Raw genomic sequence first — 22,956 nt, forward strand, 5'->3', positions numbered from 1 at the left:
GAACATCTGGAGAGTGTAAGCTCTGCTTTCTTTGTGAAACATCCTCAGCTCAGGAATTTACTTCTCCCAGTGGCCTAGCAGAGCCGACGTCCATTGACCTTCAGGGCACAATGTAAGGCCCATCTGTTTTCTCAAATTTTTGCCTGAGGGTCTGGCAGGGAAGCTCATGGTTAACTTGTCCTGTGGGAGTGTGTGCAAGATGAACAGTGGCCAGCCTGGTGTGTATCTGGTTTTTTAAACAATGTATATGTGTCCAGACTTTTACAGGGAAATTAAACAAAATCATTTTACCTTACAGGCATTTTACAATAAATAAATTTATTGAAATAAATAAACCCCTCAGTTTTTGGTAACTGTGCTATGAGGGTTCTTCATGCTTGGGCAAGAAAGTGATCTCTCCCAGGCCATCCATTCTTGATCCTGCAAAGAAAGTGTATCACAACTACCTCCATGACAACAGACTGGCATATATTATATGCTCAGGATTAAACCAACACTGAATCATTAAATAGAAGAAGCCTATGTGACAGAAAGTCCTTATTAACACTTAAAGAATTTCAAGGTGACAAACACACACATTTCTTTTATCTTTTTTTTTTTTTTTTTTAGTTCAGTCCAGTTAGTTCTTCTTTTAGGCATAGAAAGGAAAAGACTGCAAGCCAGACATCAAGCTGAGAGATACCTGTTGATTGAAATATCTATGGACTAAATGGAGGGTAGTAAACAGGTACTAATTAACTCATGGAGGATTTTGCCATAGATGTAAAGCCTGGTGGGAATCAGATGTCAAAAACCTGCTAGAAAGCACCCTAGATCACAAAGGGATTATACTATGTTTCAACTGAAAAGCTCTGCCTCGGCATAATCATCTGTTTTCACTTGAAATTGGATGTGTTCCTCCAAGTCCCCCCTCCGTTCACCTATGCTCAGCATGGCTGCTTGCTTCCTGTGCAGCAGCATCACATCCTTCCTTACGTTGTTTCTGCTTCCACCGCTCATCCTCTACACCTGCTTCAGCCTTTCAGTGTTTGCAGAGCTCTAGAAGTGAGGGTCAAAAGCCAGATCTTTGCCTTTTTACTTGCATGAGCTGTCCTATTAAAACATGAATCTCATAAATAAACTGGGCATTGGTCCCACACTTATTTTCATGTTTGCAGAATGCTGTGCACCTCTTTCTTTTTGTGAGATAAGAATAGTCCTGTACAGATTTTTATGCTAATTGTGATTTGTTAGAGATTTCAGATACCAAGTCCCATTTAGGTAAAAGCACACAAACAGGATTCATAATTTAAGATTTAATTCATTTATTATTAAGCTAGTATCACTTTGGAAATGTTTCAGGGCTGTGCCAGGTCCTGAATGTATGCCAAAGTATTCACCTGTAAAAAATTGTGCACTTCATAATTGGGTTTCCCAGCTCTGAATTTTTGATGTGGTTCCAATAGTTCGGGAAGTTGCATACAGAGACATGACTGCAGCAAGTTAACCACAATTTGCAAATGAGATTTGCAATAATCATGCAGCAAGTCTATCTGTATATAAAGGAAGACACTTGAAAAATGAATGTTTTCAGTTGCAAAGCGCCAAGATGAATTTTCATAGCTTAGTACAGGATGCATTCATTTCAAGAGTTTTAATCTGATTAAATGTATAAGGGTTCCCAAATGCTAATTAACACTAACTATACTAACAAGATTTGTATTTATAGCAGTTTTATGAGGGGATTTGTGTGCAACAGCCAGAATGATGGCTGGCTGAACTTAGTTCTATTGTTTTTCCTTGCCACACTATGCAGTTGGGAAGATGCATCACTCCTTCTATATTTTTCATAGGTGAAGTGTTCCTCAAGTTAACAGGCTACATATCTGGTATATTATGAGTGTATGGGAACCTGTTTATTGACAGTGTGGAGAGCAGTTGTTATTCTGCATCAGTTAAGCACCGAGGAAGCCTGGGCCAGAGCTGAAATGTGCAGAGCTGCTGTATGTAACATACAGGTAACTCAAGCTAAAGCCAGCCCGAGCTGAACCGCAAGCGGGTGTTCGACTGCGCCCCATGTGTCCGCTCCTGCTGTGCCTCTGTGCAGCAGTCTTTATGTACCTTAAAGGAAGGAACTCAGGTGGTGGGGTAGGAGCTGGAAGGAACACGACTGACTTAGTCCCCACGTGCATCTGGCTGGTGAGGATAGACACCTCGCTGCTCTGTGGCCGTATTTGAGGATATCCACACCTCTGTCTGTGGAGAAAAAGCCTGCAGCAGGGCTAAAGCAGGGCTAGCAAAGACAGTGAGCGGTTTGACCCAAGCACTTCATATCCTGTCCCTAAGTAGTCACCCTCCTATAGCCTGTATGTATAGAGTACATATCTGTGACAGTTTTGTCATAGTGTAACGTGTACTTTACCACTGTAAAACTCAGCTTTCCAACAATTCATTCAGTCATCAAAAATTATTTCAGGCTTAAACAAAACATAGAAGTCTTAGTTTAGGAGTGAATCACTGGTTTGTTCACATTTTAGCACAGACGTAAATAAGGTGTTTGGAACATTTCTTGCAAGAAAGCATTTAAATAGCTGACTTTCTTCAATTGAAAAAACAGGGATTACTCTAGGTGCAAGCACACTGCAGACACAGGTTGATGGTGCTCAGCCTGCAGCAACAATGGGAAAATCACCAGTCTTCTATTATACTATGTGGTACTGGGATATTTTCTGACTTATTGCCAAGAAAAAGGAGAAGAGTAAGGAGGTACAATCTTAGGGCTTGAGGGCATCTTGATTCTGAATTTCCATTGTGTCAGGTTACTTGCTTGAATGTTGTCTGGCATGACATTGGCAGGATTGTTTGGACTAGCATCAGTCCCTGCTCGAATGTAAAGCTTTATTTCAAATACATGCTCATCTTCATTCTCATTATACATTTAAATCACTCTTAGAGCACAACAACAGTGTGCCAGTGTGACACCATGGAGTGACCCAAGAAGGCCACTGAAGGGGCTTTGTCAGCGTTCATAATACCTCACACCTTTTCCTGCATGATACACTAATTTCAGAGATTCACAAAAGTCTGATTTCCTTTTTCTTTACGTGTCATCTGTCACTGATATCTAAAGGCTTTTGAAAATACAAAGTATTTCACATAGGCATAATTATACAATATCTCGTGTTTTCTCGTATGTAAATGAAACTTAAATTCAAGGTCCTAAATTTTATGACACCATACACTACAAGGAGGCTTCACAGCAGTTTAATTTAAATGCAAAAATGGAGCTTCTTAATTAATGAAATGTGAAAAAGAATAACAACATCAACACAGCAACCCCCTGCTGTTTACTTTGATATTAAATTCAATTTGGTTTATGATAACTCTAAGTCATTGCACGCTCTCGATTTTTATATTGGTTGCAGAGAACTATATTACAGAAGCTGCAGGGTGGAGAGCAAGGTGGAGATTTTGGTGGGAGCACAGGCAAAGTAGAGCTTTTGGTGCTCAGAGAGACTGACAGATAACCCCATTGCCAACATATTTCAGTAAAAGTAATCATATAGTTTCAATGCTTACTTAGGTACTTTTGCACATATATATTCAGAATATTTTTGAGGACAAAATTTGTTCAATATTTTTCAAATACAAGTTTTAAGCTTATGAAAACTTAACTGTAGAAGTCCTCTTCCTGCAACCATTGAAAGGTGAAGTATATTCATTCCCTATGATTACAAGACTACATGAATTTAGAAATACCACTGTCACTGTAGCTGAATGGTACCTGCAGTACCCGTATGTAAGCACATAAGTCATAACATTATCAGTTGATACTGGACATCACTGTCATACTGCAAGGGTTGTCTTCTTCACTGCTGTCCTTGTTGCAGTATAGGGCAGAAAGGACACCCTTGCTGAACCAAGTACGTCATCTGTTATTGTGGAAGTAAAAGTAAACTTAGCTTCTTGTCAGTCCAAACTCCGACACTGTAAAAAAACAAGTCCTATAAATTCTTTAAGAACAAACACAAATACATTCTCACTTCAAAAAATATAATAAACCCAACTGGTTTAAATGAATATCCCTGTAATATCTGAAACCCAAATATTACAAAGGTGTCAAAAAAAAATCAAACCACAAAAACCCCAGTTATTTTAAAGCAGAATGAAATACCAAAGACGGCATAAGCAATAACAGGATGACTTTTCTTTTTTTATCATATCAGTACTGAGTCAGGGTTTCTCCTACAACCTGACTGAAGTCAGCAGTTAACCATGAGCTTCAAAAGGCATGGTAATGTGGGAGATGCATGGAGCTTACCCACTTTTAACTTGACTAGAACAGAATTTACTTGTTGCTCTCATGCAGCATACTTATGAGTTTACTTGCTTCTTAATTTACCATTGTAAATTGAAAAGAGCTGAGATTTCATCATTCCTTCACTCAAGGACCTCAGATCTCTTCAGAAGGATGAGTGAGAACAATTAATGTGAATCACATATGCAGGTGAAGCGTGAGGAGAATTCGAGCATCCCAGGCAACAGCCCCATGCTTCCACGAGATGTATTTGGAAAGCTGCCACTGCCAGCTGCACCAGAAGAGGCAACAGCACAGTAGGGCAAAGCATTTTGCTGACGCACTCTCAGGCTCACACACATTTCCTTTGCAGTGCCATGTTCTGCTGCTGGACCAGCATTTTCCTGTTCTGTCCCGACACATCCTCCTTGGACCTGGTACTGTAGCCTGGGAACTTGGCTGTAGTGTTCGACCCCTTGAAGGATTCAGCCCAGGTAGACCTTGACATTGAGGATTGGGCCCAGGGGCCTCAGTCTTCCTCGTGGCTACAAAACTCCCAGTCTGCAAGACAGTAATATGTCTCAGTACAGTATTTTAAAATGCTGAAGATGGCAAAGGACAATACTGTCAGGGTAACTCTGAATTTCTTTGCTTTCATGGGTTTAAATCAAGCTCTAAATTATTTTTAGTAGCTTGTTATTACAGCTTTTTCAATCTGAAGACAGACTACTGCCTTTAATTCATTAGTAATTTCAACAGTTAATCAGAAAATGTCATTACCTAGAAAGACTGCAGCTCAAAATAAAGCACACTGGAGTTAAATTTAAATTAAAGCATAGACAGAAATGAATGCAGCCTTTGATCCCCCTTCCATCCAGACTGCACCCTGATGGGCACAGCTGGACAGGATAGAAATCGTGAGAAGGCAGCAGTCTCGCCTGTTTAAAAGGATACTGTAAACTCATTAAGTCCTTCTAGTTGAGTCAATTAAAAAAATATATTCACTGGGTTCTTTCAGAGCTCTCCTAATGTTGGCTGCAATGGCCATTTCTTGCCAGTTTTATTTTTAAAAGAGGCTGATTTTCAGGTGTTTGACTGAAAAACATACCATTAACATCTGTTTAATCATCACAGTGGCCAAAAGCATGTTTCTGTTAGCTGTGAGCCGTGAGCCTAAACAAAGGCACATACCTCTGTCTGTCTGAAAGCATATTCCTTTGGGCAAGGGAAGGGTCCCGGTTGTTGTGCAGTGTGTGAGGTTCCCCCCTTCCCCAGATGGCACCAGCAGGGAAGCGGGCGATGAAGGCACATGGTCTCAGCTCACCTCTCCTAGGCCAGTAAGGATTTACCGACCCCGATGTGCATCCCTTTTGAGGCATTGCAGATGCTGAGGCTGGCGTGGGGTGGCTGAGACGAGCTCTATAGCCAGGGAGTGGAGGATGCGGGCCTGTGCATGCTAAGCATCTCTTGCTGCGTGGCACATACTGCCATTTAAACTATGAGCTGGCCTCCTGCTGCTAACAAACCCGTCCTTTACCTTAGAGCTCTTCCTGCCCAAGGGCACACTGTCGCTGTTTAAACAGGGCTACGCCTTTCCTCTGCGCTCCATCCCTGCGTATAAGGATTAGCCAGAAGCTGCATCCAGGCGTGTCTTCCAGCATTTTCTTGAGCAACCATGTTTCCTATTTCCTTGTTCCAGTTCCCTGAGTAGGGGACACTTGGGAATTCTTGCATTGTCTGTCTGAAACATGTATTTGCTCCATTACAGGAACAGCTATATAGCCAATATAGTTGCAAACCCTCTTAGCATAGTCATATGTTTAAATAATGTAGAATATAACCTCTCTGCAACTGGAGAGCAATATATACTTTCTATTCTTCCAATGTAACTGTCTGCAGTACAGCTTTTTCTTTGCTTTTTCTTTGCTTTTTCTTTGCTTTTTCTTTGCTTTTTCTTTTTTTTCTTTCTTTTTTTTTCTCCGTACAACAATATTGTTAAAAACCTCACATATGTCCTGCTGACCAGAGAGTCTGTGACATGGACCCAGGCTCACCAGTGAATGATCTCACCCTTGTCACTGTCCTGACCAGTGCAAGGATTGTGTCGCTTTTTCTTCAAACACACAGGGATGCTCCTGGCACCTTTCCGCTTCCAGCTTTGATTTAGGAAACACCAATGAAGTTCTCTCCCGGATCATTCAGATTTGGTGGGGTCCATATTTATCAATGCCAGTTGATTCAGGAGGGTCAGGAAGGTCTGATAACAGGGAAAATTTGTCTGAGCGTTTCATCAGCACGGCCCAGTGTGGTGCAGAGGTACCTGTGCTGTCTCATTGTGCATTTCCACTTCTATTTCTCTGATGGCCAGGTCAATAGAGGAGTTGTCTTAAACTTCTTGACACTTTTAAAAAGCCTGGATCACCTCACCAACATATATATATTTGTGCACAGCAGCACAAACATGCTGTCACAGCATTGCACTGTGGGGAAGAGCGGGGACAGAAACTGGTTTTGCTGTTAGGGACGTGTCACGTCAAAGTGCACCCCAGCTATGAGGAGCACAACTCCTGCACAGCAGCCATCAGTTCAGGCACCGGGTCACGGTCCCGTGTCCCTACACTGTCCCTGGCATAGCAGTAGGTCAGAGAACGTGCAGCCTTTTGTTTTGGTGGCTGTGTACTGTAATATTTGTAAATGTATCCAGAGCATGGGATGAATGTCTATTTTAAAACCAGAATATTATTTATTGGCTTTGGAGCTTTCCCTTCTCCAGTTTCTGCCTACTGGGACAGTGCTGGATTTCTGTTTTGTTTGAAATTTCATCCGAAAACATATATTTAATTGAGTGTGGTGGTGTGGAGCCAGTTCCAGGGTTCTCAGCAATGGAACCGCCCTGCATTTAGCCACCAGGAATACATTTTGGAGGGGTCAGTAAAAGTTTCAGGGAGTTGAATTTGGATGGTGGAAGGCGGCCAGCTGAGCTCCAGAAATCTGTGATGCGAGTCTGCTTCCCCAGTTCTCCTTCCCCGTACTCTGCCTTGCAGTAAGGGCCTTCATCCCACCCAGCTCTCAGCCACAACCTCCACCCAGAGTGAGCACCCGCTCCCTCCACCTCCTCTTCTCCTCTTCCCAGCGGACTAGACGCTTTCTTACCCCCGCAAGGAAAGAGAAGGTGTCTGGATAAGACCTGCTCCTAAAGTGTGGGAGGAGACCGGCAGGGCTCCTGACATGGCCGGGCCAAGAGGGCTGACAAAGAGTGTTTGGCTTGCTGCTGCACGACGGGTGGAGGGGGCTCGTACCCCACTTGCACCCCGACCAGCCCCAGCTGTGGGGTCATCAGGAGGTGGCCAGGCTCAGCGCCTCCAGCAGCAATGCCTCCTCCCCCACAGCCAGCCCGGAGCGTCTCACCACCAGCCTCCCTGGGCAGCTGCCCACCTTTTGCCTAAAGCCAGACCTGGGTATGTTTTAATTTGATTAACTATGGCTTGGGAAGCCCGGACTGACACAGGGGAGACTACAAATTGTTACCCAGTACGATCAGCCCTGTAAAACCATGATGTTGCTAGCTGTGGCTTAAATTAGGAAGTTTTACCAAAGCAGTGATGTCAAGGAAAGGTGGTGTGGAATGAGCACATGTCTAATCAACGCCCATGCCCACCAAAATCCGATTAGTGATGCAGCCAGACTATTCCAGCGGAAGGGACCAGAGGGGTTCTCCCAGGGAACTGATAGAGGTGGAGTCGAGGCAGAAGCAAAGGCTAATGGACAACAGCATGGTGTAAAATTGGCTTGACATTTTGAAGGAGTAAAAGATCGTGAAAAGAGGTGGCAGAGTGTGTGCAGGGAGAGCTGTGCTGGCCAGCCCTCTAGTGGGAGCTTCACATGGGGCGGGAGTGTGATTGCAGCAAAGCTCTAAGCCGGTTTTTATCAGGCACAACTGCATCTTTACGGGAGGTTTTGCTGACATAGCTCGCATCTGTTCGGGTGCGCGTGATTTCTTTTTTTTTTTTTTTTCCCCCAAAGTATTAACTAACGCGGGCAAAACTTGAAAACGTAGATTAAGCTTAAGGATAAATAGGGGTCCTTGATTAATTTTTTGCTGATAGGATGCTAAAGATAGGTTCTAAGTTAAAAATCCTCCGTGTCACGAGGCATTTCAGTGAATGAACTGTTTTATTAGATGGTCCGCAGCATGCGCTGGAGGTTGCATCCCCGGCCGCTGAAGGCAGGGCACCTCTGCCAGCTCTTTCTCGTCTCCCATCCCCGCTCTCCCTCTCCGTGCGCCTCCTGGTCGCTAGTGCAGCCTCTAGCTCGGCGGAGGGGGGGCTGGGCAGGGAAAATGGCAATAAACCCGTTTCTTCTCCCTCTCCACGAGGTGGGGAGATGACAGTCCCCTGGGCGCAGCCTGCGGCGGGGGGGCGCCCAGCTCGCCTCCCTTCTCCCGGAGCTCCGGAGGGCATTTGGGGGATGCAGGTTGGGGGGGGGGGGGGGGGCACGGCCAGGAACCCCGCGCTGCAAAACAGCAGGAGGAGGAGGCCGCCGGCAGAGGAGAGCGGAGGGCCGGCAGGAATAAGATGGAGAAGCGGGTGGTGAACGAGGCGGGGAGCGGGACGGGAGCCCGCCGGAGCGTCACGATCGCGTCGCGGCAGCGCGTTTCCCCGACATGGGGATGAGGAGGGCTCGGGAGGGAAGGTAGGGAAAAGCAACACAAAAGATATTCCCGGGCAGCGACACAGGCAGAGCCACGGCACTGCCCGGGAGCCCCGGTTTAATTCCACAAAGGGATGCGCTGCCACCCCAGGTTTGGGGTGCCGGGGGGGGAGCGGGGAAGGAGGGACCAGCCGGACTTGCAAACACCCAGGCTGTGCCGGGTTTGGACCGCATCTGCTCCCGCCGCGTGCGAGCGGATTAAATTACCGCAAATTCAAACTGAATGAGCCCTTTCCCCCTCCTTTCCTCCCTCCCTCCGCCTGTCCCTCCCTCCGCGGTCCCCTCCTCCCGGCTCGGCGCGGCAGCCTCACGCTGCAGCCGCTGCCGGAGCGGGGCAGAGCAGCGGCGGGAGGAGGAGGAGGAGGAGGCGCCGGATCCAATGAGGGGCGGCAGCTCGGGGCACGGCGCCGCCGGCTCGCCCCAGCCCCGGCCCCCCGCCAGTCCCGCTCCGCCCCCCGGCCCCTCCGCCCCAGCCCGGCCGGCCGCGCTCTCCCCCCAGCAACTTTCCTGCCCGCCCGGTGATCGCCCCGCGGGCCGGGGGCAGCGGCAGGGCCGGGCATGCCGGCGGCGGCGGGCGACGGGCTCCTGAGCGAGCCGCCGGCGGTGGCGGGCGGCGGCGGCGGCGGGTCGGGGGGCGAGGCGCGGCGGGCGGCGGCGGCGGGCGCGGAGGGCAGCTTCCTGGCCGCCTGGCTGAGCGCGGCGGCGGCGGCGCCGCGGGAGCGGCTCCGCGACTTCCAGCACACCAAGAGGGTCGGCAACTACCTGATCGGCAGGAAGCTGGGAGAGGGCTCCTTCGCCAAGGTCCGGGAGGGGCTGCACGTCCTCACCGGAGAGAAGGTACCGCGTCCCGGCCGGGGCCGCCCGCCACCCCTCGGGGGGCTGCCGGCACCCCGCAGAGTGGCCCTGTCTGTCGGTGTGTTCTGGGGAGGGGGGTGCCGGCGGGCTGTGAGATGAGCGCGCTGGGTCTCTGCCGGCCGGGAGGATGAGACACCCGTCCCCCCTCCCCTCCCGGGGGGCTCCCCTCAGCGCCCGCCCGACCCCCCGGCCCCGCCGCATGCTGCGGGCGGGAAAACGGCGCTTCCCTCCTCACGCTGAGATTTCCGTGGCTGTGATTCTGCTTTCCTCCTGAAACACTTCAGTTGCCTTGACCTCTCCTTTTTCTTTTTTTTTTTTTTTTTTTTTTCCCCCCCCTCCTGTTTCTTTGCTTATTTTTTTTGGTCAGAAATGTGTTTTTAATGGTGAGACTCGTATTGCCGAGGGCCGGTCACTGTGTGCAGTCTAGTCGCGACATTGAAGGATGTGGGTGCGTACCGGTACTCCGCGCTCATCGCAGCGCGGGGAGAGGCTGCGTGTGTCTGCAGGAGGGGCACAGGTCGGCGATCACAAGTTGTTGATGTCGCTGCACGGCAAAAGACGCGAGGTGCACCCGAGATGGTTTTTTTCTTACCAGGGTGCTGGTAAGAAAAGCCCACGGAGGGGCTCTGCTTTCTGTTTATTATCCAGAACCCTTCAGTGGAGGCTTTTAGCCATCAATCAGGATATGTCACAATGTTATAAAGAGTCGTAGGGGCTTGGCTGGGCGGTAAACAGAGCAAGGACAAGCCTGCTGGGGCCCCCCCAATGAAGAGTTGTCGGAGCTATCTGACTTCTGCCTCTTTTATCAGAGCCTTAACAGAGGCCGAAGCAGGACGCCTTATTGTTACTGGAAGCTCCTTGGACCAGTGGGGCTAAGTACAGTGTAATTTCCTCCAGCTCCGGCAGCACCGTGAGTGTACTGCTGTTAAGACTGTCTCTTGGTAGCTTGCATTCCTGCATTCTTGGATATTTTCTTTTTTTCTTTTTTCATTCCAGTAAATTTGTCACGGAGTGAAATTTAATATAGGGCTTTGAATTTTGTCATGAGAAAAATGATAAGATTAGTGATTATTATCATATAGGAATGCAAAAAAAAAAATATTTTGCTCTCTTCTGTTACCAAGCATGTGCTTCTCCTTGGTAACAGATACATCCAATGATCCTCCAGTTGATAAAAGGCACATGCACACACACGTCCTTCCCACCTCCACGTTTTTGGATTGCTACATTTATCTCAGTCTGTTAAGAGGGGGGAAAAAATAAAAAGATTCACCACACGCCTCTCTGTCTCAGCACCTAGGCCTGCTTCTTTTTTTTTTTTTTTTCCCCTCAATGTCTTGAATAACACACACTGTGACAAAGTGACAAGCCGAAACTCTAGGAGAATCACGCTTCCTTCCTGCTGAGTCGCTGTGTCCGTCTTTGTGGACAGGCATGATGATCTCTGAGCTCCATCTGACCTGATCTTGTACCATGGGATCAAAGGAAGCTCTTGCTGTCAACTTCAGTGGGTGAAAGATCAGTCGCATAGTTTCAAATTGACTAATCAAAGGTCCATCTTCCCCGAAAATCCACCTATTTAATTCCAGGTATTTATGGATAAGCAATTTGAGTTAATGGATAGGAGATAAGAGTAATTAATGATTTGCTTCAGGTGAGGTCCTACCTCAGCGAGGATCCTCTCTCTAACCGGAGGGGTGAATGCTTTCCGTCCCACGCGTGACCCCACGTGAGAATTTCACCCCGAGTAGAGAGCTGATGGACACTCAGCTCTTCTGGGCATATTCCTCTGCCGAGCTTTCGCGTGGCCTCCAGCCAAAGGCAGCTGAAACGTGCCCAAACTGGCTCTGCCTCACAGCTGCCGGCAGCTCTGCCTACATGGAGCCCACCACGGGCGATGGAGCTCTGCCTGTGATATGAGGGAGAGAAGAAAAACATCTGCTTACCCAGGCTCCTTTCTTTGGGAGTGCAAGGCTGTGTTGGAGAGGAGTCTGAGGCTGGCAAGGGTGGGAATGGGATGAGGAGCAAAAGCACGAGGCGGTGTGAGAGTGAGCACCGGCGACAGTAGGTCATGGCAGGAGGTTCTGTGGGAAGAAGATATTTTACATAAGAAATGGTTTCTCTCCATAGCGAAGTACTTCCGCAAGAGCAGCCTGATATATGAAGGGCCGAATCCATTGATTAAGCTATATTTGCGCCTTCTGAGAAATCTCAGTGAGCAGCAGCCAGGTGCTGAAGAGTTGTGTATGGCAGTGCCAGCTCCTGAGCCCAGGTGACACCGATGCTCAGCACAGACTTCCTCCTCCAGACATCAAGTGGCCAAAGTTAGGCTGGAGTTAACGGAGCTGTCTGAGATATGGCATCAGTAGCTGGATGCGGCAGTTGGTTTCCTTCTGTCATCTCTCCCTACCCACCTCCATCCCTAAACTTGTCTTGTCTTGGGGGAAAATCCCCCAAGAGTGACACCATGCTCCTCCAGAGGCTGGAAGAGAAGATCGCTCCATAAGGTCCTGATGCTGTCTCTCCATCCTTGGGGTGAGCCAGAAATGGGCCCTGTATAGTCTTCCAGTCCATTCACTTGCAGAGGAAAAGTTAATCTTCAGGAGTGTATACTTAATATGCTTGCAAGTGGAGTTCAGCAAAGCAAAATGTAGAAACAAAGCCATCTCCCGTGGACAGCTCGCTGGATCAGTGTAATTGCTGCATTTTTCTAAGCTGATGTTTTATGAGCCTATTATTCCAGGATTAGTGCCTGCATGTATTTTGAAAGCAAAAAAAAAAAAATTGACATCTGATTTTCGTCTTGTAAAGCCGTTGTTGAGCAAGGGCATGGCCTAAATTTCAATAAAATTGCCATAATAGTGTAAAGGGGTCTTAATACTAATGTCTGGTAGCTGTTTTGGCAGAGCCTGGGTCATTACGGTCACTGAAATATCTAACTTCAGTCAGGGGGGCCCAAACAGGTTTTGATTTGCAGCAGACTTTAGCAACTCTGGAGGAGTTAATGCGCATTATTGTTTCAGAAAATTGTGTGTTTAGAAATGAAATCTGTGGATTAATGAGTCCCCAGCTAGGCTCAGATCCATTGCACTGACACAATGCATTGTACAGAATCAAGGCAAAGCGGAGCAGATGCCAAAAATCTGCCATTACCTCACCCTGAAATTGCTAGAAGCTAAAGAGGTCTTCAAGAGAGCATGAGATGTTATATACTGTAGGCCAAATGCTAGTTAGTTCACCAGCTGCTTCGAGGGCAGTCTGATGGACAATGCATGTTGAGTGACCTGTGTGGGACGAGAATCGGCAACTCCTGCGAGCACATAAGCACAAGAGGGTGAGCTAAGGTGAGATTTTTAAACCTTCCCTATGAACGTCTTTAGCATTGAACTTTAAATCAAATCTTTTATGGTACTTCTTGTGGTTTATGTTGCCATAACGTCAGGCATGTTATTATTTTCTGGGCTTGAAAAATGTTTGGTAGTGCCTGATGCAATTAAGTGTATTTTAGCTGAGCGCAGGAGAATGTTGAACAGATTATTCTTTCCGTTGCTTTTGAATAAAAATATCGCAGCCTATAATCTGACATTTTTGGGTAAAAGGCTGATTTGTCAGATCAGCTCAGGCAGTCTTTATTGCTAATCTTAAGGAAACATAGTTCCTCTATGAAGAGCAAGCCAATTTAACTTTAAATTGTGGCTCTGAAACCCCGCTGAGTTAGCTGTATTCAGCTAACTTTGGGAGCCTGTGCACAATATACTCTCAGATTGTTTCAAGCCTTCTGCTTGGGGCTCAGAAGGGTCAATCTCTGGGTGACGGGAATCGGGCAAAGGCAGATATTGCAAGATAATGATTTTTTGCATTTTTAGACAGCTGAGGTTGTTGCCATCACTGTGGTGGGGGTGGTGTGAGGCTCTGTTAGTAGACCGGATAGATTGCGTTATCTGCTGCGGACCGCAGTGAAATGTCCGAATAACTCCATATAGCATTGTGGAGTGACAGTGTATTGAGCCAAAGTTCTTATAAAGAGACTTGAACCGAGATTACTTTTAGGTACTAAAAGTATTAGTACCTTTTCCACGGTGCTAAAGAGTAATCTTTAGCACCGTGGAAAAGAGTCATTGAGGCTAATCAAATAATTTGATTTCTCATCCACCAAAAAATTTGCTTATCATTTCCTTTAGTGCTATTGTTAAGCTCAAAAAAGGTACATTTTTAGTTACAATTAGTCAAGTGGCTTTCTGTAACAACACTATTTAGTGGGAAGCAGCTGCTAAAAATATAGTTTACCAGCTCCTTGTATGAAGGCAAAGCAATTAATATTAAAAGTGGCCTTTTCACAGAAGGGTTCGTGTACAGAATGCATTTCTGTATTAAAGAGGTAAAAATAAAAAAAGTGTATTTGAGCACCCTGGAGGTGCTGGAGTGAGTAGGTGGGCAGAGCAGCCTCCCTAGAGAGCTGGAAATTACTCTCTTGCCCCAGTGGTCCCTGCTGAAAGGAGGGAGGTGTTTCTGAAGGGCGTCTGCATGGCTGCCGCCTGCTAGCGGCACGTTGTGCTGTGTGCGTTACACAAAGTTATACACGTTTCTGTGCAAACTTCGTGCCCTGCCTTCACCTTCTGAAGTGATTTTTGGTGAGCGCAGGGGGAGTGGTGTGGCTCCCAGCCTTTTCAGTAGGCGTAGAGTGACTTGGGGCTGAGGCTGCCTGCCAGGGACTCCATGTGAGATGAAGGTCACGCAGGTTATGTGACTGCTCTGCGTCAACCAAGGCAGCCGTCTCACAAAATGCTTCCCGTGACTGGGCGCAGGAGAGTGAGAGTATAGAGAAATCCGTATGCGGTGGTATCGGTCCCTGGCCCTGCACCCCACTTTTCCCGTTGCAAGCCCCCTCCCACTGCAGACCGCTCCATCCTCTTCTCAGGTAGGACAGGGGAGGCAGTTCTCATCTGAGCCCATCTGGACCTCTTACCTGAAGCAAAGACCGGAGCAACTCATTTCGCACAATTTCTGTCTTCTAGCAAGCTTTTCAGAGAATATAGGCAGGTGAATGCAGAGGAATATGGACAAAAGTGGTTTCAGTAGACAACAGTAGATGCTACGATGCCATATACACTTCCATATGTCACAGTGTTAATTTTGCCTTGAGTAAATTCACTGTTTTCCCGTCTCTTCCACCACAGACTTTAGGGAATGGAGATTTGGTGGCCAAAGAAAGGCCTTTGGGTGTGTTGGCAGCTGAGATCTTGTCCGGTTAATGCCCTTGGTAAATGTGCCTCCCCCTGCAACATCGTTGCTCTTCATCAGGGAAACCAACGCCAGTGGGGCTTCCAGTTGAGAGCTTCTGTGCCAGGACTTGCCATCGTCAACCCTGTCTGTATCTTAAGATCCAGGGATGCCCAAGTACTAGTATGGGCTTAAAACCTCAGAAATAGGGTATATACTCATATATAGTTCTAAGATCTTTACCTTTGTCTGATTGCTGAGTTTTGGGGGCCATGAGTGTGTGTGTGTGGGGTCACTTTCACTTTCAAACCATCTTGCCAACAACCAAACAGGCCAGGAAGTTACTTCATTGCAAACAAAAGTTGAGTTTCTAAGGTGGTCACTAGTCTTTCAGTTCAACCCTTTCCTTTTTTCTCCCCCAAATATCGTGAGATTGTAGGTAAAAACTGTGAAACTTGGAATGTCTTCATTGATTTCAGTGGTTCAGAGGGTAAAGCTACAGGATCTTAATTTGAAATTTGACCTGTTATTTTATGTTCTTCCTCCAGTGATACTTGTATATCAGTTTCTTAGATGTGTTTGTTCTCTCACTGTGTTTAATTAGTAGTTCTCTTCTTACCTGTTTCTCCACATATTTTTAAATTTTATCTCTATCCAAAAAAAAAAAAAACTTGTTGTGAAAAGTGCTTACTGCAAATCTGCTCGGTGGCTTTCTCCCAGGATGCTGTTCACTTTTATTAACAGCTGCCAACTGTTGCACCTGGATGATATTCTGCTCTTAATTATATGTACCAAGGGAGTGAAATGAGGGTGTTTCTGCAGCCTGAATTTTGACATTTCCTTGCTTCTAAGTGTTTGCTTTCACAGCTTTGACACTACTCTTTTCACAGAGGTTCGTGTGTGCGCGCGCAGATGCATAATTTGTATTGAAGCTACTAAACATATGGTTTTGTTAACATACGGTACTTCAGAAAATTATTTGAAGGACAATGTCATGGTTGCAACAGCATCAGTGAGGACTTGGCTGCAAGCAGGACCAGAAGATAGATTGCTGTGTCAGCATGCTGTTCCCCAATACGTGTTACAGAGCATGCAAGATTTTGAGTGTGAGGCAGAATAAACACCAAACTGCTGATGTGCACCTACCTGCTCAGTTTGCTATATGATCACCTGCTAACACTTTGTTCATCTGGAGAATAACCAGTTGCATCAGGCACTTGTTATAAAGCCACACTCTTCCCTCTAACACTTTTCTATGTTGCATACTTGGCGTGAGTGGGAATAGGCTTTAATAGGCAAGAGAGCCTGTTCATTAATGCAGTCTGTCTTCCAGGAAGATTGCTTTCATATTTTTCAGCTGTAGCTTGCAACTTGTTCTGCAATGAGCTGAATTCATGCACATGTGGCAGTTGCTTATCCTCTTGAGATAATCTGCTTTCAAGTTTACATTCAGCAGTTTTAAGGACGTCACTAACAGTGCATGTCAGCAATGTGCTGCTTTTCATATAGACTGTTATAATTTTAGTGGCATATGCAGGATTGAGGGAAGCCAAGTGAATTGACACCAGGTGTAGTTCTTATGCAACGCTCACATCTGGATCATTGATTTGTTCTTGCAAGTTTTGTGTTTTTAACATATTTAATCATGCGTAAAGCTGTGTGCCTGTTTTGGTAGGCATGTGTTACCTATAAATGTCTTGGTAATTAAAACACATCTTGCTTTCTACATCTTGCAGTTTGCCATATCTCCTTTATACCAACGGGCTGGAGAATGCTACCGTAGCTTCATGCATTTCAGCGGATGTAACACATTAGACATCTTTGCCCTTCTGCCCTCATGGGTTATTTGTTTGCCTGCAGTTGGGAAAATGGAGGTTATTAATGAGCAGCACTTACTTTTCACAAGGATATAACCCAAGAAGGAAAGCAGTGGTGAAGTGGTGTGACAAATCTTCTGGCGACTGAATTGTCTGTCTAAAACCCAAGCTGTTGTGTTGTATGAACAATAATATAAAATGAGCTGAACAATAATATAAAATGAGCTGAGAGTTTATGTGCTGACTGTGCTACTCTTCAAGGTTGTGGAAAGCATCTAAAACTGTTCAAAGCCAATGATTGGGTAGATACAGCCGGAAGAAGAATTAGGTGGATTGCTGTGTTGGTGCTCACCTAGCGGCATAGGATACAACCGAACCAAAGCAAACCAGTACTGGCTTGATTCAGACCATCTCGAGTACTCTTCTTTTTGCCATGTAGCCATACTTTGCGTTGCTTCAGCCCCAGATCAGCTTAGCTGTTATTTTCAGATAAGCTGAAAAACCGAAAACCCAAACCTCCCAATTCTGTGGCTCTGCGAAACTTCTGCGGTGCTTCCCCAGTGGGTTTTCTGATGGCTGATCTCCTGGAGGGTACAAATCTAGTGGTGGTGGTGTCTTCAGTGGGGCTGGTGGAGGTCACGGTGATGTAGAGAACTGGGTAGGGTTTTTCAGTAAGGTTTACTGGCGTAAGAGAGAAGCTACCATCACAAGCACAGCTCTAGGGCCCGCACTAGGGCAGAGGTACATGTTTCTAAGCTGATAAGGTGAATGCCTGCGAAACCTCTGTGTTGATCTGCGTTTAGGATTGGGGCTTGCAGGGAGCAGGATCAAACCTCATCCTCATGGAAAGAGTCGGGGAGGAGTTACCATAGTCCCTCAGGGAGACCACCTGCAAAAAATGAACAAAAAGCTGGTGTTGCCCTGACCAAAGTTTCCTTTTCTGTCAGTGCTTTGCTCTGCTGTTGCACTGCTGAACTCTAGGTCCAACACCTTTAACGCTAGGCCCAACAGGGCTCCTCTCATTTGCAGTGCAAGATCAGAGCTACTAGTGCTATGAGAAAAATCATTGCAACAAAGAGAACTAAAAAAAGATAAGTTATATATAATAAAGTTCCTTTGCTCTCTGCCTGTTGTGGAAGATTGTCATGGAAACATTTTTTTCAGAGAATAAATTTATTTTCTGTGAATAATGTCCACAGAGCTAAGGGAGAGAACATATTATTTATATATAAAAACTTTATTGGAGACACCTTTTTCTTGTCTCCTAACAGTTGTAAATGTTTTATCTGCTGTGTTTTAAATCACTACAAAGGAGGGTATTACCTGGGCCTCAAAAGCAGTGGCTCTTGGGTTTTTGTTTGGGTTTTTTTTCTTCCTTAAAGCCATAAAGCTATATTGGTATTAAAGTGCTTAAAATCAGGGACACTTCATCTTCCGTAAGTCCGGTTATGCATTTGATCACTAAAATGTGAAAAGGGGGACTAGTTAATATGAAACACATTATGAGTCCGTGATCAGGAAAATGGGAAGTGGCGTGAGCCGCCAGGTTTCTGCTGTAGGGATCGGTATTGGAGGAATGTCATTTGGTATCGTTCCTCTGCTTTTGCTTCCCCACACGTAACCTGAGATCTTCATCCATCTCACTGTGACAGAAGAAGTTTTCAGCATTAGGAAGGCCAGTTACGGTTTATCAGAAACAGCTGTATGGGATATGGTTCACTTGCAACCAAGGCATCAACTGTGCCTTGCCGTGCCTCAGCTCAGGCGGCTGCTTCTTGTCCTGACAGCCTCTTAGGGCCACGTCTGGGTGGAGATGACCTCTGTTTTCCAGCAGTTGTCATGCTGGCCTCCTCCATGAGGGGTTGTGAATAGCCATCAACTTCATCGATACGAAATAAGAACCTTGCTGGTTTGAACAGGTTTTCCATCCACCACAGTGACTACACATCAGGCTCCCTGTGCACTTTTGTGGCAGGCTATGAAAAATGTCTTTCAACCTTGCTGGTCATACCCTGAGCTCGAAGAGTTTGCACATTAAGTACTGGGTGGTGTTTCAGGATGTCAGTCTTACCTTATGAATGGGGATCCAAAAGCCGTTTTCTGAAAAACGGCTAATATTTGGGAAGTGATACTTGATGAATATTTTACATGTCAATGGCAAGGCAAACCATGCTGTCCCAGGCATTCAGAGACACGCTTTCTCCTTGCAGGGGATGGCACTGGCCCAGAGGCTGATTTTGACAAGTTCATAAGGATTTCTTTTGGAACCTCTCTAGAGCATCCTCAAGTATCTCTGTGTCTGGCTTTCTGCCGCCGTTGCTTCCATCAGTCTCTGCATAATCTCTCTTGACTTGTGTAGGTATCTTTAGAGGCCAGGGAGGTAAAAATGTGCTCCTCTCCCTTGGGGGATGCAGTTATGGCTACCCAGTTAATTAGTTTACCAGGAGATTGGTGAAGAGTCGCTAGAATTGGTTTCCTTCTGCCAGAGGTGAGATAGATACCCTCCATGACCCACTCAAGACAAGCCATGCACTCCTTCCTGTGGATGGGCCTGTGCTGTAGCTGCCCAGGTTACGGCTTCCCAGGCTCCCAGGCTGTGCTCTGACCCAGTGATATCCATGCATTGTACAAATTCTGTGGCTTTGGACATATAGCACCAAGGAAAAAATGTAATTCATGGAGGTTGCTGTTCAGAGCGGCTGGATAGGGGCAGAATTATGGCATCCTCCTTGCCTCAAAACCATCTGCTGGTCCCTGTGCTCTAAAGGTCTGGCCATTTCAGGTGGCAGAGATGCTAGAAGATAAGAATATGTCTTTCTTCCAGTTGTTTGAAAAGGGAGTGAAGCAGAAGATAAGAGGGAAGGGGGCAGCTGACGTTACGGTAACAGAGGTGTAGAAGCATGTCCAGGAGAGGATAACAATAGTTGCCCATGAAGTATGGCATGAAGTTACCCGTAAATATAACGTGAAGTAAAAAGCATGTTGAAGAGAAATATGGCCAAGAATGGCTCTCCTCCAGTGAAGCTGAACGGCTCGGTGGAAACAGACCACATCAGACAAGGCATTAGTTGTGTGTTAAATCTGCAATTGCCTCCGCTCTGTTTTCTTCCTTCCTGACTGAAGCAAGAGGAGAAGGGAGGAAGAGCTGCAGAAATACAGGAGATGCTGTACCATATGGAAGAGCACTAAGATGGAGTGTGAGGAGTTCGTGCACACAGCCTTGCAGCTCTGACAGTCTTAAAACCTTCATGTGGTCTGCCCTTGCTCTTAGCATAGCGGGAGCAACCCCATAGTATGTCCTTACAAACACCAGTGCCTCGACACATCAAAACTCTGTCTCCCTGTGGAAACATTAATTTGACTGTGCCAATACAGTTAGCAGCAGAGCTGTGGGCTGTCTGCAGCAGCATCAATATTTGCATGACTCCTTGTGACACTTCATGTCTTCTGCACCGGGGAGCTCCAGCAAGGATGTCGGAGAGAGCTTGCAAAATTTACATCCCTTGATGTGACTGCTGACGGCTCCCAGAGCGTCTTGCCTAGGCCAAGTCCTATCCTTCTGTGTCGTGCCTTCCCCCCCCACCCCCCTCCCTCCCTCTCTGCAGGGACCAGAGAGTCTTCGCATATGTACAGGCACCAAAGCCCAAAGGGAGCACAGCAATCATACACCCTGACTTTCTATAGAGGACAAGCCCTGGTATTGTCTTCAGGGATATCTGTATCAAAGTTTTGTTGAGCTATTGCATACTTTTAAGAGAGAGGGGAAAAATTCAAGATCTACGTTCATCTCTGTAAGATAAGATGTTTCTGCCATTACTTCACCGCACCTAAAAAAACATGGATTGTGTTTATAGCCCGAGTTTGCCCTAAAAATTTACCTTTTGGGAAGTTAATTTTTATTTTAGTAGATTAAAGAGCATTCTGTTACCAGAAATCTTCTCCTCATGTAGGTACTTGCAGAAAATCATCAAGTCAGTGCTTAAACATTCTCCTAATTAAATATTTTACGCGTCAGTCAGTTACTACGACAAACAGTTCTTGGACCTCAACTGTTCCTGAAGCTCTTTTCAGAACTCTTTCCAATTTTTTAACATCATTTTTTAATTATTAGCACCAGAACTGGATACAGTAATCTAATAATAGTTCCTAGTGCCTTGGACAGGTGTAATTAATACCTTTTCTTACTTTAACAAATACATCCTGCTTATGCTTTTAGGGATTATGTTTAAATTGGCTGTGGCATCAAGAGGGTTTATGTTCATTTGCTTATCTAAAGTACTCCTGAATCCTTTTCTGCATTGCTGGATACTGTCATCTTTGGGTTGTAGGTAATGGCAAGATTTACCTTTTTATTCCCTGGCAATTGGATTCTTTTTGTTCAAGCTACCCGGAATCTGAATTATGTTAGTGAGCATACTCAGAACTACTTTCTTATTTAGAAGAATTTATATTTCTTCAGGGGCTGATTTCAACCTTTTCTGACTGTGTCTAGTCTGCCAACAGAGTGGCTTCCTGCCTACTGAGACATCCCATACTCCTCTCTACAGCAGCTGGTTTTATGTATTGCTAAGCTCAAAACTCTTGGCTTACACTGTGAGAGACTCAGAAGGAAAGAGAATACTTTAGCAGAAGTGACTCCTCTTCACCTGTTCTGATTGCTGATTTTACTAATGTCAGAGCAAACACGAAAGAAAAACTATATATTCAGGTGTCCTACAAAGAGCAGATGACAAAAGCTATCAAAGACCGAACATCATGACTCACGTGAAGCAAAGAGATGATACTGCTTGTTTAATGTAAAACCTCAATGCATCTCTAATTGTAGAGCTACTGAGCAGCCTTTTCACAATACATACATGTACACATGCATGCACATGTTGAACTCAACCCCTGTCCTCCCTATTCCATTTGTAGCAAGCATACAAGGCAAGTATAAAAGGTATCAGATGGCCATCACTGAACGGTTGTCCGTTTCTATCCTCAATAAATACGACAGGCCTTATTCTTGTGGAAGAGTCTGCCTTTACATGTTGCTGTAGTTTTGGGAGATTGCTGGCTTCCTTGGAGTGAATGGCTAAGCTGTAAGCAGAATGGTTAGCATGTGGTTACCTTCTTGTCATACTTTCAGAAATGCTCTGTGGTTTTCCTTGAAAGCAGTTTTTGAAAGGTGAGTAGGATGCTAACATTTGTTAGGGAATGGGGAAGCCAAGCAGGATAGCTGAAGGGAGTCCCACCAAAAATGCCACCCTGGGAGCCTCTTCAGACAGGTTCTCAGAATTGAGTGGTAGGCCGCAAGGTAATTTGGCAAATGGCTAACATCGAGCACGTTACCTTTCTCACAGTTTCATTGTGTTCAGTCCCATGGTGAAAGTTAAGTTTGCGTTTCTGTGGTGTTGTCCAGACTCACCCATGTCCGACCGTCCTAACAGAAGAGCTGTCCTGAGCGGTAACTGTGTGGTCCTTTCTGAAGGTGTACAGTTTATTGATTTCTGGTATGCATTTGCTTGGATAAGAGTTTTCTTTAATGCTTTATTTCTATGCTATATAAATGCTATATAAAAAAAAATATTTCTTTGCTGTACTGTAGAATTTGCTAAGCTGTAACAACTAAAGGAAAGAAAAAGTGCTACCCAGTGAATGAAGCTGGCATTTTCTAATCCTTGGATTCAGTTGTGAAAAGCTGGTTGGTTGCCCAAACTGAGATACCCTTGAAGGGATTGCTTTCAGGACTGTGCTGACAACTGTGCAGGCTTCAAAGTTAGGTCTGTTTAATATGATTTGAATTGGCCACCCAAAATCACCAGCCGGTTCTGAAAACTAAGCTCAGATTTTTGTGGGAGAACAGTGGTAAATACAAAGAAAGCTACAAGTGATGCCAGGCAGCTATCACTGAAAGGAAGGAAGAAAAGAAAATTAATTCATTGTATGAGCTTTCTTGGGCACTTCAAAAAAGAGCTGGAGATGGGCTTGCACTAACAATGGCGGTAGAATATCTACATGGTCTGGCTCGTTGTGTCATTCTCCTGGCTAAGCTTAAACCAGACGGTGAAGGTTTGTGGGTTTAGGTCCAGTAGTCCA

The 22,956-nt window shown here is 45.8% G+C and overlaps 1 protein-coding gene and 1 long non-coding RNA gene across 4 annotated transcripts in view; both read left to right on the forward strand.

Annotated features, from left to right (window-relative positions):
* Positions 1-1,838: 1,838 nt before the first annotated feature.
* On the forward strand, positions 1,839-5,305 carry LOC141919175 (uncharacterized). Its single transcript, XR_012621886.1, has 2 exons — positions 1,839-1,982; positions 4,650-5,305. It is a non-coding gene; the product is annotated as an uncharacterized LOC141919175 (long non-coding RNA).
* Positions 5,306-8,813: 3,508 nt separating this feature from the next.
* Positions 8,814-22,956, forward strand: part of HUNK (hormonally up-regulated Neu-associated kinase) — a 64,429-nt gene continuing 50,286 nt past the window's right edge. For 2 of the 3 annotated variants that reach the window (XM_074814211.1, XM_074814212.1), the window contains exon 1: positions 9,545-9,823. In XM_074814211.1, the coding sequence (XP_074670312.1) occupies positions 9,545-9,823 (279 nt within the window). Of the gene's footprint in view, positions 8,969-9,544; positions 9,824-22,956 lie in introns of those variants that run through there. The other variant, XM_074814214.1, reaches the window with a different exon arrangement.

This window comes from Strix aluco, chromosome 2, assembly GCF_031877795.1.
Source record: "Strix aluco isolate bStrAlu1 chromosome 2, bStrAlu1.hap1, whole genome shotgun sequence".
Classification (NCBI taxonomy): Eukaryota; Metazoa; Chordata; class Aves; order Strigiformes; family Strigidae; genus Strix; species Strix aluco.